General features: G+C 37.7%; 1 protein-coding gene across 1 annotated transcript in view; it reads left to right on the forward strand.

Moving 5' to 3' along the window:
• The window catches only part of LOC117695484 (transmembrane 9 superfamily member 2-like), a 74086-nt gene that overhangs the window by 50028 nt on the left and 10363 nt on the right, over nt 1–13695 (forward strand). Inside the window, exons 15-16 of the mRNA XM_034486372.2 lie at nt 6962–7073; nt 10751–10922. Of these exons, the coding sequence (XP_034342263.1) occupies nt 6962–7073; nt 10751–10922 (284 nt within the window). The remainder of the gene's footprint in view (nt 1–6961; nt 7074–10750; nt 10923–13695) is intronic.

Below are 13695 nucleotides of genomic sequence, written 5' to 3' on the forward strand. Positions count from 1 at the left end.
TATTCATAAGAGAGATTAGTCTGTAGTTCTCTTTCTTTGTTGAGTCTTTGTGAGGTTTAGGAATGAGCGTAATTGTAGCTTCATAGAACGAATTGGGTAGTGTTCCTTCTGTTTCTATTCGACGGAATAGTTTGAAGAGAATGGGTATTAGGTCTTCCTGGAAGGTCTGATAGAATTCTGCACTAAAACCATCTGGTCCTGGACTTTTTTTTGATGGGGAGACTTTTTATGACTGCTTCTATTTCTTTAGGGGTTATGGGACAGTTTAGATGGTTTATCTGTTCCTGATTTAATTTTGATACTTGGTATCTGTCTAGGAAATTGTCCATTTCATCCAGATTTTCCAATTTTGTTGAGTATAAGCCTTTGTAGTAGGATCTGACAATTTTTTTAATTTCCTCAGTTTCTATTGTTATGTCTCCCTTTTCAGTTCTGATTTTATTAATTTGAATACTGACTCTGCGCCCTTTGGTTAGTCTGGCTAAGGGTTTATCTATCTTGTTGATTTTCTCAAAGAACCAGCTCCTGGATTTGTTGATATTTTGTATAGTTCTTTCTGTTTCAACTTGGTTGATTTCAGCCCTGAGTTGATTATTTCCTGCCTTCTACTCCTCTTTGGGTATATTAGCTTCTTTTTGTTCTAAAGCTTTCAGGTGTGCTGTCAAGTTGTTAGTGTATGCTCTTTCCATTTTCTTTTTGTGAGCACTTAGAGCTATGAGTTTTCCTCTTAGTACTGCTTCCATGAAGTCCTACAAGTTTTGGTATGATGTGTCCTCATTTTCATTAAATTCTAAAAAGTCTTTAATTTCTTTCTTTATTTCTTCCTTGACCAAGTCATCATTGAGTAGAACATTGTTCAGTTTCCACGTGTATGTGGGCTTTCCATTGTTTTTGTCATTATTAAAGACCAGCCTTAGTCCATGGTGGTCTGATAGGGTACAAGGAATTATTTCAATCTTTTTTATCTGTTGAGGCCTGTTTTGTGACCAATTATATGGTCTATTTTGGAGAAGGTACCATGAGGTGCTGAGAAAAAGGTATATTCTTTCGTTTTAGGACGAAATGTTCTATAGATATCAATTAAGTCCATTTGGTTCATAACTTCTGTTAGTTTCATTGTGTCACAGTTTAGTTTTTTCTATGATCTGTCCATTGCTAAGAGTGGGGTGTTGAAATCTCCCACTATTATTGTGTAAGGTGCAATGTATGCTTTAAGCTTTAGTAAAGTTTCTTTTATGTATGTGGAGTGCTCTTGCATTTGGGGCATAGTTGTTCAGAATTGATAGTTGATCTTGGTATATTTTTCCTTTGATGAATATGAAGTGTCCTTCCTTATCTTTTTTGATTACTTTTGGTTGAAAATCTATTTTATTTGATATTAGGATCACTACTCCAGCTTGTTTCTTGGGACCATTTGCTTGGAAGATTGTTTTCCTTCCTTTTACTCTGAAGTAGTGTCTGTCTTTTTCACAGAGGTGTGTTTCCTGTATGCAGCATAATGCTGGGTTGTGTTTATGTATCCAGTCTGATAGTCTATGTCTTTTTATTGGAGAACTGAGTCCATTGATATTAAGAGATATTAAGGAAAAATGAATGTTGCTTCCTGTTATTTTTGTTATTGGAGGTGGAATTATTGTTTGTGTAGTTATCTTCTTTTGGGGTTGTTGGAAGATTACTTTCTTGCTTTTTCTATGTTGTAGTTTCCCTCCTTGTGTTGGAGTTTTCCACCAATTATCCTTTGAAGTGCTGGATTTGTGGTAAGATACTGTGTAAATTTGGTTTTGTCATGGAATATCTTGGTTTTTCCATCAATATTGATTGAGAGTTTTGCTGTGTATAGTAGTCTGGGCTGGCATTTTTGTTCTCTTAGGGTTTGTATGATATCAGTCCAGGATCTTCTGGCTTTTATAGTCTCTGGTGAGAAGTCTGATGTAATTCTTACAGGTTGGCCTTTATATGTTACTTTGCCTTTTTCCCTTACTGCTTTTAGTATTTTTTCCTTTGTTTTGTACATTTGATGTTTTGATTATTATGTGGTGGGAGGTATTTCTCTTTCTGGTCTAGGCTATTTGGAGTTCTGTAGGCTTCTTGTATATTTATGGACATTTCTTTCTATATGTTAGGAAAGTTTTCCTCTATAATTTTGTTGAAGATATTTACTGGTCCTTTAAGTCGGGAGTCTTCACCCTCATCCATACCTATTATTCTTAGGTTTGGCCTTCTCATTGTGTCCTGGATTTTCTGTATGTTTTGGGTTAGTAGCTTACTGCATTTTGCATTTTCTTTGACAGTTGTGTCAATGTTTTCCATGGTATCTTCTGCACATGAGATTCTTCTATCTCTTGTATTTTGTTGGTGATACTTGTGTCTTTTTCATAGGTTCTCTATCTCCAGGATAGTCTCTCTTTGTGATTTCTTTATTGTTTCTACTTCCATTTTTAGATCCTGGATGGTTTTGTTTAATTCCTTCACCTGTTTGTTTGTGTTTTCTTGCAATTCTTTAAGGGATTTTTGTGTTTCCTTGTTAAGGGCTTCTACCTGTCTACCTGTGTTATCCTTAAATTCTTTGAGAGTGGTGTTTATGTCCTTCTTAAAGCCCTCTATCATCATCATGAGAAGTGATTTTAATTCTGAATCCTGCTTTTCCAGTGTGATGGGGTGTTCAGGGCTTGCTATGATAGGAGAACTGGGTTCTGATGATGCCATGTAGCTTTGGATTCTTTTGCTTACGTTCTTGTGCTTGCCTTCCACCATCTGGTTAACTCTAGTGCTGTCTGTACTCACTGCCTCTGACTGGAGCCTGCCTTTCCAGTTATCTTGCTTGTGTCTGAACTCCTCAGGGTCCAGATGTCTCTGTGATCTTTTAATCCTGAGCCCCAGTTGCTCTGAGTACAGTGGCTCCTCTAGGATGTCTCAGGATACGGTATCTCCACGGTAGCAGACCAGCTAGGTTTTTCGATTCTTTGAGTGCAGTGTGTCCTCTAGGATGTCTAGGGATCCGGTGTCCACACAGGAGCAGACCAGGCAGGTGTTCTCTCCAGGCAGCAGGTCCAGGCAAGGGCAACTTTCTGTATTTCAAATGTTAAATTCTGGCATAATACTTCATCTACTTTTACTTTATTCAGGATATAGGAGTTTGACTTAGGGTAATTTCCTAGGGAACAGATTTAATTTACAACTTTTTAACATGACTCTAATGGGATTTCTTATAAATACTTAATTTAAAAAATTAATAATCAGGGTAGGTCTGGAATGATGGGTCAGCAGTTAAGAGTACTACTTCCTGTTCTTTTAGAGGACTCAAATTCAGTTTCCAGCCCCATGTCAGGTGACTCACAATTTCCTGTAACGCCAGCTCCAGTAATATGATACAAACTTCTGTCTTCTTTGGGCACACACACACACACACACACACACACACACACACGGAGAGAGAGATAGAAAGAGAGAATACACTTATATAGATATTGACATAAATAAAATAATAAAACCAGTAAGATGGCCCAATGAGTGACCACCTGAGTTTGATCCCTGGAATTTTCACTGTGGAAGGAATGAATTGATTCCCACAAATTATTCTATGACCTCTGTACATGTGAAGTGGCATGCATATACCCACACACATAGACACACCAAAATGACTTAGAGAAGCTGGTCTCTAACTGAACCTTGTGGGGTCAGGTGTATGAAAACTCTAGACTGAGAGGTAACTAGATATGGAAAAGGGTACATCTGATTTTTATGTTTGCATTGGTCTTCGAAGGGAGGTTTTATTTCAAATCCCTCTTCTAAAATTAATATGAAGACTATTGGCTTTACAGGCTTTGAGTTTTCCTGTATACTGAGCTGGAAGTAGTGCTTTTCTGGGTTTTTCCTGTCAGCCATTTCTAATATCAGAATGCCTACTTTTTATACCTTTTAATTTGCTCTTTTTAATCTGTTGTGCTCTAAGAATTACAAGAAAGCGATGGCTATATGTATTTGTAAAATAAGTAATTGTACTTTCTGTTTAAAAGCATGATAGCTTGAACTGGGGATGTAGCTTAGTGGAAGAGTGCTTGCTTAGGATGTACAAGGCTCTGGGTTCTTTCCCAAACACTGGAAAGAAGAAAGGCCAGCTCTATGTAATGACAATGCCTATAACCTCTGCCATTCCAACCATTCTTGAGGCTGAGGCAAGAGGAAGTTGAGTTCTAAGTCTAGCCTGGGATATACACAAGATCCTGCCTCCAAAAATATATATTAAGAGCTTTACTGCCTTAGCATTGTGAGGACTCTTTCATTTATTATCTATCTCCCCTTTTTTATTTTTCTCTGTTTTCTTCCTTCCTTCCTCCCTCCCTCCGTCCCTCCTTCCCTCCCTCCCTTCCTTTCTTTCTTTCTTCCTAAGATAAGGTTTTTATGTGTAGACTTGGCTGTCCTTAAACTAGCTCTATAGACCAGACTGGGAGCCTCTAACTCACAGAGCCTGCCTCTGCCCCTCTGCCCCTCTGCCCCTCTGCCCCTCTGCCCCTCTGCCCCTCTGCCCCTCTGCCCCTCTGCCCCTCTGCCCCTCTGCCCCTCTGCCCCTCTGCCCCTCTGCCCCTCTGCCCCTCTGCCCCTCTGCCCCTCTGCCCCTCTGCCCCTCTGCCCCTCTGCCCCTCCTCTGCCCCTCCTCTGCCCCTCCTCTGCCCCTCCTCTGCCCCTCCTCTGCCCCTCCTCTGCCCCTCCTCTGCCCCTCCTCTGCCCCTCCTCTGCCCCTCCTCTGCCCCTCCTCTGCCCCTCCTCTGCCCCCTGCCCCCCTGCCCCCCTGCCCCTCCTCTGCCCCCTGCCCCCCTGCCCCCCTCCCCCCTGCCCCCCTGCCCCCCTGCCCCCTGCCCCTCTGCCCCTCTGCCCCTCCTCTGCCCCCTGCCCCTCTTCCCCTCTGCCCCTCTGCCCCTCTGCCCCCTGACCCCCTGACCCCTGCCCCCCTGCCCCCCTGCCCCTCTGCCCCTCTGCCCCTCTGCCTCTGCCTCTGCCTCTCTGCCTGAGCCACTATACCTGGCTTAAACCATTTTTACTTTCTGGTTCATATCTGGATTTAGAAACTGACAGGCTAGCATACTACTATGGAGAGTTTTGGAGATGGACAAAGGCGATAGGAAGTAAAAAGCAGGTACTAGTGACAGTGCTTGAGAGTGCTTGCTGTTCCCAGTCCTGAATTTTGTTCCTGGCGCCCACATTAGGCCACCGACAGTTGCCTGTTAAGTTTAGATACAGTGGATCTATGAGCCTCTTTTGGTCTGCAAGTGTGCGCACATATGTGCGCGCCCTCGCACGCACGCGCGCGCACACACACACACATACACACATCTTTTTTAAAATGTTAGCTTTAAAAAGGAAGTAAAATGCAGTAGCTGTGTTGTTTTTTATACTACTTTTGTAGCATAGTCTTTCACACAAACCTGTCCTGGAACTAGCTCTGTGGACCAGGCTGGCCTCAAACTCAAGAGATCCTCCTGTCTCTGCCTTCTAAATCCTGGGATTAAAAGTGTGTGCTACCAGGCCTGGCTCAAACAAATCTTTTAAGGCCTCAAATATCAGATTTAGTTGTCTCCCTTAAGAACTTACTTTTTTTTTTTTTTTTTTTTTTTTTTTAGCTAGTATTGTGACAAATTGGTTTGAAAGGAAAACAATACAATAAAATCTTGAGACTGTCAGATTGGTTATGTAGTTCCATGGGAAAGTGCCTGCTTACCATTTTCAAGGCCCTAAATTTAATTTCAGAAATCTGTCAAAAAAGTGTCAAAATGAGAGTAAGTTTTTTCTACCCTGATAAAGGAGTGTATATAACTTGTACATGTTTATTAATTATAGAACATTTCAAAAAATTATAGAAAATTTCTCCATTTCCCTGATACCTATCCTCATACCCAAATATATATTTAGGATTTATACTTAAAATGGAGTAGTAATTTATGGTTTTCTCTGTATTCTCAAATAGCTTTAAAAATTAATCACAATTAATTTAATTGTTCTGGGGACTGGAACTAGTGCCTTATGTGTTCAAAGCAATTGCTCCATCACTGACTTAGTCCTAGCAATCTTTTTACGTTTTACTTTAGAGACAGTCACACTAAGTTACATAAACTGGGCTTGAATTTGTGATGTTCATGCTTTAGCTTTCTGAGTAGCTGAGATTACAGGCTTGTACAGTGATGCTTGGCTTTAGACGGCTTTGAAAAATTTGTAATTCTTTCTAATATAATCAGCTCAGCTTTACAATAATAAAGGTAGTCACTTAGTTCTTTTAGTTTGACCTAAATACAGCCCACATAATATTTTTAAAAGACACATGTTTCAAGGATTAATTAATAGAATTATGTGTGCCACACTATGAAGATGTAGTTGGAGAGGTCACATGTCTTTAGAGCTTCAAAGACATATTTGATTCTGTAATTTTTTGGTATATAATGTATCTATTGATATTTTTGACATTTACAACATTTCATTTCTAAAAAATAAAGTGTAATTTTAAATGTGTGTAGAGATATTGATGAGTCCCAAGTGAGAACTTGGTTATGTTAACAGAGAAATAAATATGGGTAAATGGCTACACTTGTTGTATCTAGAGAAGATGGGCCCCAAATCTGAAACTTTGTTAGTAAGACATTGCTATCAGTACTATATGGTTGGATGGAGGTTTGGAATAAAGAGCTTAGAGGCTGGCCAGCTGTGGTGGCATAGCCCTTTAATCCCAGCACTTGGGAGGCAAAGGCAGCAGGTCTCTGTTTGAGGACAGCCTGGTCTACATAGTGAGTTATAGTTTCAGGACATCCAGAGTTATATACAGAGACTCTATCTTAGAAAGAGAAAGTGTGTGTGTGTGTGGGGGGCAAATATTAGAGAATTGTTTGATAGTCTTTTGGATAAATTTGAGTAGATTTGGACTAATTTTTTAATATATAATTTTGAAAATTTTAAATCTTGTGCTTGCTTTTAGGTCTCCTCATATGTATTACCTGTTTGCTTTCCTTCTCCTACTCTTCTTAATTCTTATGATTTCCTGTTCAGAAGCTGCAGTCCTGCTATGCTATTTTCATCTGTGTGCTGAGGTAAAGACATAATATTAATATTCCTAAATATTCTAAACTTATATTATTGGAATTAGAGTGTGTGCTCAGAAGGGTATTGAAATAAATATTAACTTCACGGTTTTTACTACTTGGAATAAGTTTTATATTATGTTTTCCTAATGATATATTTTGACTTTGATGTAGCTACTGAGTGCTACTTTGATGCAAGATTGAAAAAGAAAGTGATTTCTTTTTGAGTGGTTACGATAATTTTTGCTTGTTATTCAGTTAACACTGAAAAAATATGACAGTGGGGGTGCTGATGTGAGTATAAAAATATGGCGGTGGGTGACTGATTTGAGTTTAGACATGTAAAAGACCCACTATAGTGGTTTTAAAAAATAATTAAAGGTTTCTTTGCAGCTTCAGTCAGGATTGTATTTTGTGGGATTGAGGTTATTGCTTTACAGGTCCCCTTCTCCTCTTCACTTATGTAATAGTTCTTTTTATTTCATCTTCAGTTTTTTAGACCCTGATGCTATTCGAACTTGGCAGTGTAGTACAGTAGTGCCTTGTTGTTTTTTTCAGTTTCCCTTTTAAAAATGATTTATTTTACTTTTATTTATTTGGTGTGTGTGTGTGTGTGTGTTTGTTTGTATGTGTGTTCACTCCTTTAACTGATAGGCCATCTCTCTCTAGTCCTATATTGTTTCAGAGCTAGCATTAGGGTTAAGCTTATTAAATCTCAAAAATCGTCATTTTATTGGAGTTAAATATGATTGTCTACAGGTAACAAAGAAAGGTTAATATACTTGTTGCTTTATATAGGCATATATATATATACATACATACACACACATATATATTTGCATATGTATTGTACTTATCTAGTGGTATATTTCCTGGTACATTTTATAATACAGAACAAGCACATTGTGGGTATATTTTTCTTCTTAGAAAATATTTGGGACATCTTAAACATTAGTTATTAACCAGAAGAACTCATGGTACCAAATATCAGTATACATGTGGCTAGAGTTTATTATAGACATACATCATTGTGAGCAAAGGAAAAAGACACATTTCATATGACATAGCAAGACCAGGCTGCATATTGATGTCAGTCATGTCCCTCATGGATCCTGAATTTAGCCAGTGAAAAAAAATATTCCATTAGTTATAAGGTCCATCTTACCTTTCTATAGTACTTTTTTTTGTATCTGACCTAAGCCATCACTAGACACAGCACTTATTCTAAGAATGGGTTTCATTATGATATTTTCTTACATTTTTAATTTTTTAGATAATAATTATATTTATCCCTTTCTATTTCATACCTGAATACCTTCCCATACACACCTCCTTGTTCTCTTTCAGATGTGTGGTTTCTTTTTTATTGTTTTTGTGTGCAGACACACACACACACACACACACACACACACACACAAACACACATACACACACACACATTCCTAAATACAACCTGCTTACTCTGTATAATGTTATCTACTATGTATGTTTTCAGGGTTAACCATTTGGTACAAAATAACAAATCAGTGCATTTTTCTCTAGGGTAGACTATTTGCTCCATTCTTAAATATACCTTAGTTGCTTTTGTGTAGGATTGAGGTCTCATGGGCTCCCCACCCCCATCTACTTTGACATGTCTATGAAACTTCTCTTTGTAATAGATGGAGACCACTACACCAAAGCACACCAATCAAAACGCAGAATTGAGGAACCCGGTCCTAATAGTTACATCTTCAAAACACTCCTATACCTAAGCTCAGGGAACAAATATGGAAGAGGGGATGGAAAGACTGTAAGAGCCAGAGGATCAGAGAGTTTGCTATAGGATTGTGTCTCCCAGTAAGATCACAAGCTACACCCATACAGTCTCACTAATATGACTGCCCACTCATGAGCTTTCCCCACATCTATATAGTGTATCTAGTTATATTTATGCCATAATTCTTTTGTGTACCCCACCACCACTCCTGAAATCCTTCCTCTTCCCAACTACTTCCTTTTCAGTTACATCTTTTCCTTTTTGGTAACACATAGAGTTTAGATAGGATTTTTTACAGGAGCATGGGTCAGGGGTTATTTATAGGAACATGAGTAAATCACCAGTGGCTATACCACTGAGAAAAATACCTTTCCCTTTCCTAGTAATCTTTTTATATACTTGGTGCATTTATATACTTGGCAAAGGTAGGGCCTTCTGATTCCTTCCCTTCTTGGATAGAATGCTAATAGTTCTAGTGTTGTAGCTGTCTGGTGCTGATAATTATAGTTTCTGTGAGTTCAAGAGTGCAGTGACCATGTCATGCACGGTAGAAAGTATTGTACAATACTTTACTCCTTCCTCTGTTACTTTTTTTCTACTCCCTATTCTGAGATTCAGAAGTAGTTATATAGTTGCTCCATCTAGGGCTAAACAGTATAGGATCTCACTACTACAGTTGGTTGCCAACTGATACAAGATAGTGGGATCCCCTTACTGAAAAGAGCATATCATTTGGTCATCAGACATAGAGAAATCTAGTGGGTACTGACCCGGAACCTCTTTCTCTGTTGTCTGGTTCATGTAGTATTGAAAGAAGGACACATAGGTTGCTGGAGGAGAAACTACTATGTGTGAATTTTGGTAGCTCAGATCATATCATTTGTATAAGGCAGGTTGGAAAACTTTACTTTCTCTGAGTTAGCATTTAGGTTCAGCAAATATATAAAGTGAAAAGTGGGAGCTGGGAAAGTACATCAATGTCTAAAGTGTTTGCTGTTGTCATTAACAGTTTTACTCAGCTATGGATACTTCATGGTATAACACCAAACAGCCAGGTGGGACATATGTTCGTTGGTACAATAGTGGCAAATCTGTTACTGTGGTAACCAATTACTTTCTGTTGGATTTGAGACACTCTGTACAGGAGGGAATTCATATCTGGTATAGTAACCTTAGTCCACATTGTGTTTGTGGACTAAGATTACAGGCCCTCGTGTGAAAGCCACTACTATAGTTTTCCTTAATGGGCACAAATGCCTGTCATATTTCCTCCTGAATATTTTGTTTATTACCACAGATCAGTGCTGCTGTCAGCTTTGCCCACAGAGACTTAGTTTTTTGCAGTAGATGGTAGTTACTGTAAAAACTCCAAAATGGCTTCAGCATCACTCACATTAGTAAAGGAAGCTGCACTGAATGCCTTCCAGGGCTGAGGCAGTCTTAAAATAGTATTCATGAATTATAACTCCATGCTTAAGAGGGCACATGCCATATCCCTGGAAAAGTTTATAGAAGCTAAAACATCTCAAACAGGATATAAATATGTGTTTAATTAAATTGCTTATGAAACTTCAACTTTTATTTTTAGAAAATTTTATTTTATTGTTTATATGTATGAGTATTTTGACTTTATGTTTGTCTGTGCACCATGTGTGTACAGTATCTGCAGAGGTGTGAAAAGGGCATCAGATTCTCTGGAACTGGAGTTAGGTAGGAGTTATGAGCTACCATGTGCATGCTGGGACTCAAACCTGGGTCCTCTCTGAGGGGAATTTTGTTCTTTTCATTACTGAGCCATCTCACCAGCTACCACATTTTATTATTCTTAATTGATAATGTTATAGAATTTATATTATATTATCACAATAATTGCTAGCTATTTATAATTAAGGTATCATCTGAATAGTATGTTTCTCTGTTTTTACAGGATTGTAGTTGGTGGTGGAGAGCCTTTTTGACCAGCAGTTTTACATCTGTTTATATTTTTATATATGCACTTCATTACTTTTTTACCAAACTTCAAATCACTAGCATTGGAAGTACCTTTATGTACTTTGGGTACACATTTATCCTAGTGCTAGCTTTCTTCCTTTTCACAGGTAAGTGACAGCAGAATTATGTAGTATATTTTAGCTTCTCTAAAGTGTCTTAGAGACAGTTGAAATCTAATAAATGTCAACTAACTATTAGAGGAAGGGATAGGAAAAACAGTCACCATGCTCATTCGTATGGTTTTGGCATCAAAGATTATGAAGCCTGGGGAACTGGATGTACCTTATGTACTTTGCTGCAATATTTTTCCTGTGGAACCTTTTAATCAGCAGTAATGTGTTCCAAAAGACAAAGTGGGTTAAATGTAATCAACTTTGCATAGTCTCTAGATATAAAAATTAAGAGATTTAAGTAACTTTTGAATTATTAAAATTAAATCAGTTATTTGGTCATATATGCAATTATATATCAAGGACAAGATATACTTGTAAAGATTAGTAAAATGATCATTAACATTTTCGTTAAATGTAGTGGAAATGTTTTTTTTTTTTTTTTTTTTTTTGCTTAGTGCCTGAGTCAAGTGAAAAATGAATGTTTTTTAAAAAAATGGCTTAGTTGAAGATATAATGAAGTTGGAGAGGCATTAGACCTTCTGAACACAAAAGAGTTAATGTTTTAGTTTGTTTTACCACGAAGTTTGAGTTTTCATAGCTCAGATCATATCATTTGTATAAGGCAGATTGGAGAACTTTATTTTCTCAGAGTTAACATTTAGGTTCAACAAAAATATAAAGTGAAAAATGGGAACTGGGAAAGTACGTTGGTGTCTAAAGTGTTTGCTATACAATCATGAGGTCCTGAGTACTGTTCTTAATCTATTAGTCCTTAGCTATGGCGGGGAGCATGGTGGCATGTATGGATGTATGGTGCTGGAGAAGTTATTAGACCTTTGCATCTTGATCCACGGGCAGCAGGCACACGCGCGCGTGCGCGCGCGCACACACACACACACACACACACACACACACACACACGGGCTTTTGAAACCTCAAAGCCTACCCCCTGGTGAAATACTTCTTCCAACAAGGACATACTTCCTAATCCTTCTAATCTTTTCAAAGTTCCACTTCTGTCTGCCAAGAACAAGCCTCAGCTTGGAGAGGAAACAGGACTTTTTTCCAATAAATAACGCAATCTCTAGGGTTCACAATCTGATCAAATATCCTGCAGCAACTATTTGGCCAATCTTATTCACTCTGTCACAACACACATTGTTGTGTACATTGCACACAGAGGTATACACACACACACAATCTTTCAGGAAAAAAGTAAATCTTATATGAGAAACTAGGCATCTTTATAGATCTTTTACAAATATGCCTAAAATTGGTTTACTTTTGATAGACTGCTAGAATCATCTCCTTAGTAAAGATTCCATAGGGCATCTATCGTCATTTAGCTACCAGCATTTCTAGTTACAGTGGAAGATCGGAGCATTTTTATCATTATATTCTGACTCAGTTCTGCATGTTATTTTCTTTTACTTTTTTCTGAACTATGTAAATAGGGCTAAGGAGTGTAGCTCAGTGGCAGAGCACTTGACTAGCATGTTCAAGATCAACTCTGCTTTTAGCTCTCAGCAGTACAAGAAAAAACATTAAGCATATGAATCATAAGTATACCTCTGACGTGTTATCACAGATTGAATCAAAACATTTTGTAATTAGTATCCACAAAGATCAGCAATACCTGATCATCAGCCCTGAAGCTGCAGCCGGGCCTCTTTCTGTTCACTTTTTTACAAGTATAACCACGACTCTGACTTTTAATAGCATAGGTCCATTTGTGCTAAGTTTGAATATAGAAGAAGTATGTGCTTACATCCAGAATAAACCATTTTATGTCTAGTTTCTTTAGCAGGTGCTTTCTTTCTCTCATTATTGTTTGTGAGAGTGATCATTACTAGTATGTGTAAACGGAGTCTAAATTCCTCATATATTTTGTTTTGTATCATTCCACTCCACCCCATGAGTTATCTATTTATGTAGTGAACAGTTAGGTACATAGGAGTTTCCACATATTCAAGTGACACCAGTCTAAGACCCCAGGGAATGCCTGAAACTATATATAATACTGAACAATATATACATATGTAGGTATATACATACTGTGTTTTCTTATACCCACAGAAGATCTGTAATAATTTACAAATTTTGTATGGTAAGGATTAACAGTACTTGATAATAAAATAGAAAATTTAAAGCAATTTACAGTAATATTATGTGATTATGATGTCTCACTTTCTCCCTAAATATCTTTTTTACTATACTCTTTTTTCTTTTTCATGATGATGTGAAGTGATACAGTACCTAACTGTTGAAGTGGTATAAATTATGTAGACATTTTGATATGGCCTTTTATGCAAGGGTTACTTGAACAGAAACATTGTGTTTTGATAGTTGTTTTGAAAACTGAGACACCTACTAAGTTTTAAGTAAAGTAGGTAGTATAAATAGTAGAGTAGGCAAAGGCATAGATTAGCCTAGACAGAACTAGAAAAAGGATGCAAGATTTCATCATGCTATTCAGAATGGCACACAATCTCCAACTTATGAATCATTTATTTTTTGAAATTTGCCACTCAATATTTTTGGACTATTGTTGATTTATACCTAGCTTTTTATGTGTGTTCAGATCAAACTTAAATTCTTATATTTAGATAACTAAGAAAACAGAAAACAAAACAGCATGCCCCAGATAAGAGGCATTTACCAGACAAAAGACAATCACTTCTGGCTTTTTTTTCCTTTCATTAACAAGTACTTTAAATCAGGTTGCCTTTTCCCGGGAACCATATTACAAGAGTTGTTATTTTTTCCC

Source organism: Arvicanthis niloticus, chromosome X (assembly GCF_011762505.2).
Source record: "Arvicanthis niloticus isolate mArvNil1 chromosome X, mArvNil1.pat.X, whole genome shotgun sequence".
Taxonomy (NCBI): Eukaryota; Metazoa; Chordata; class Mammalia; order Rodentia; family Muridae; genus Arvicanthis; species Arvicanthis niloticus.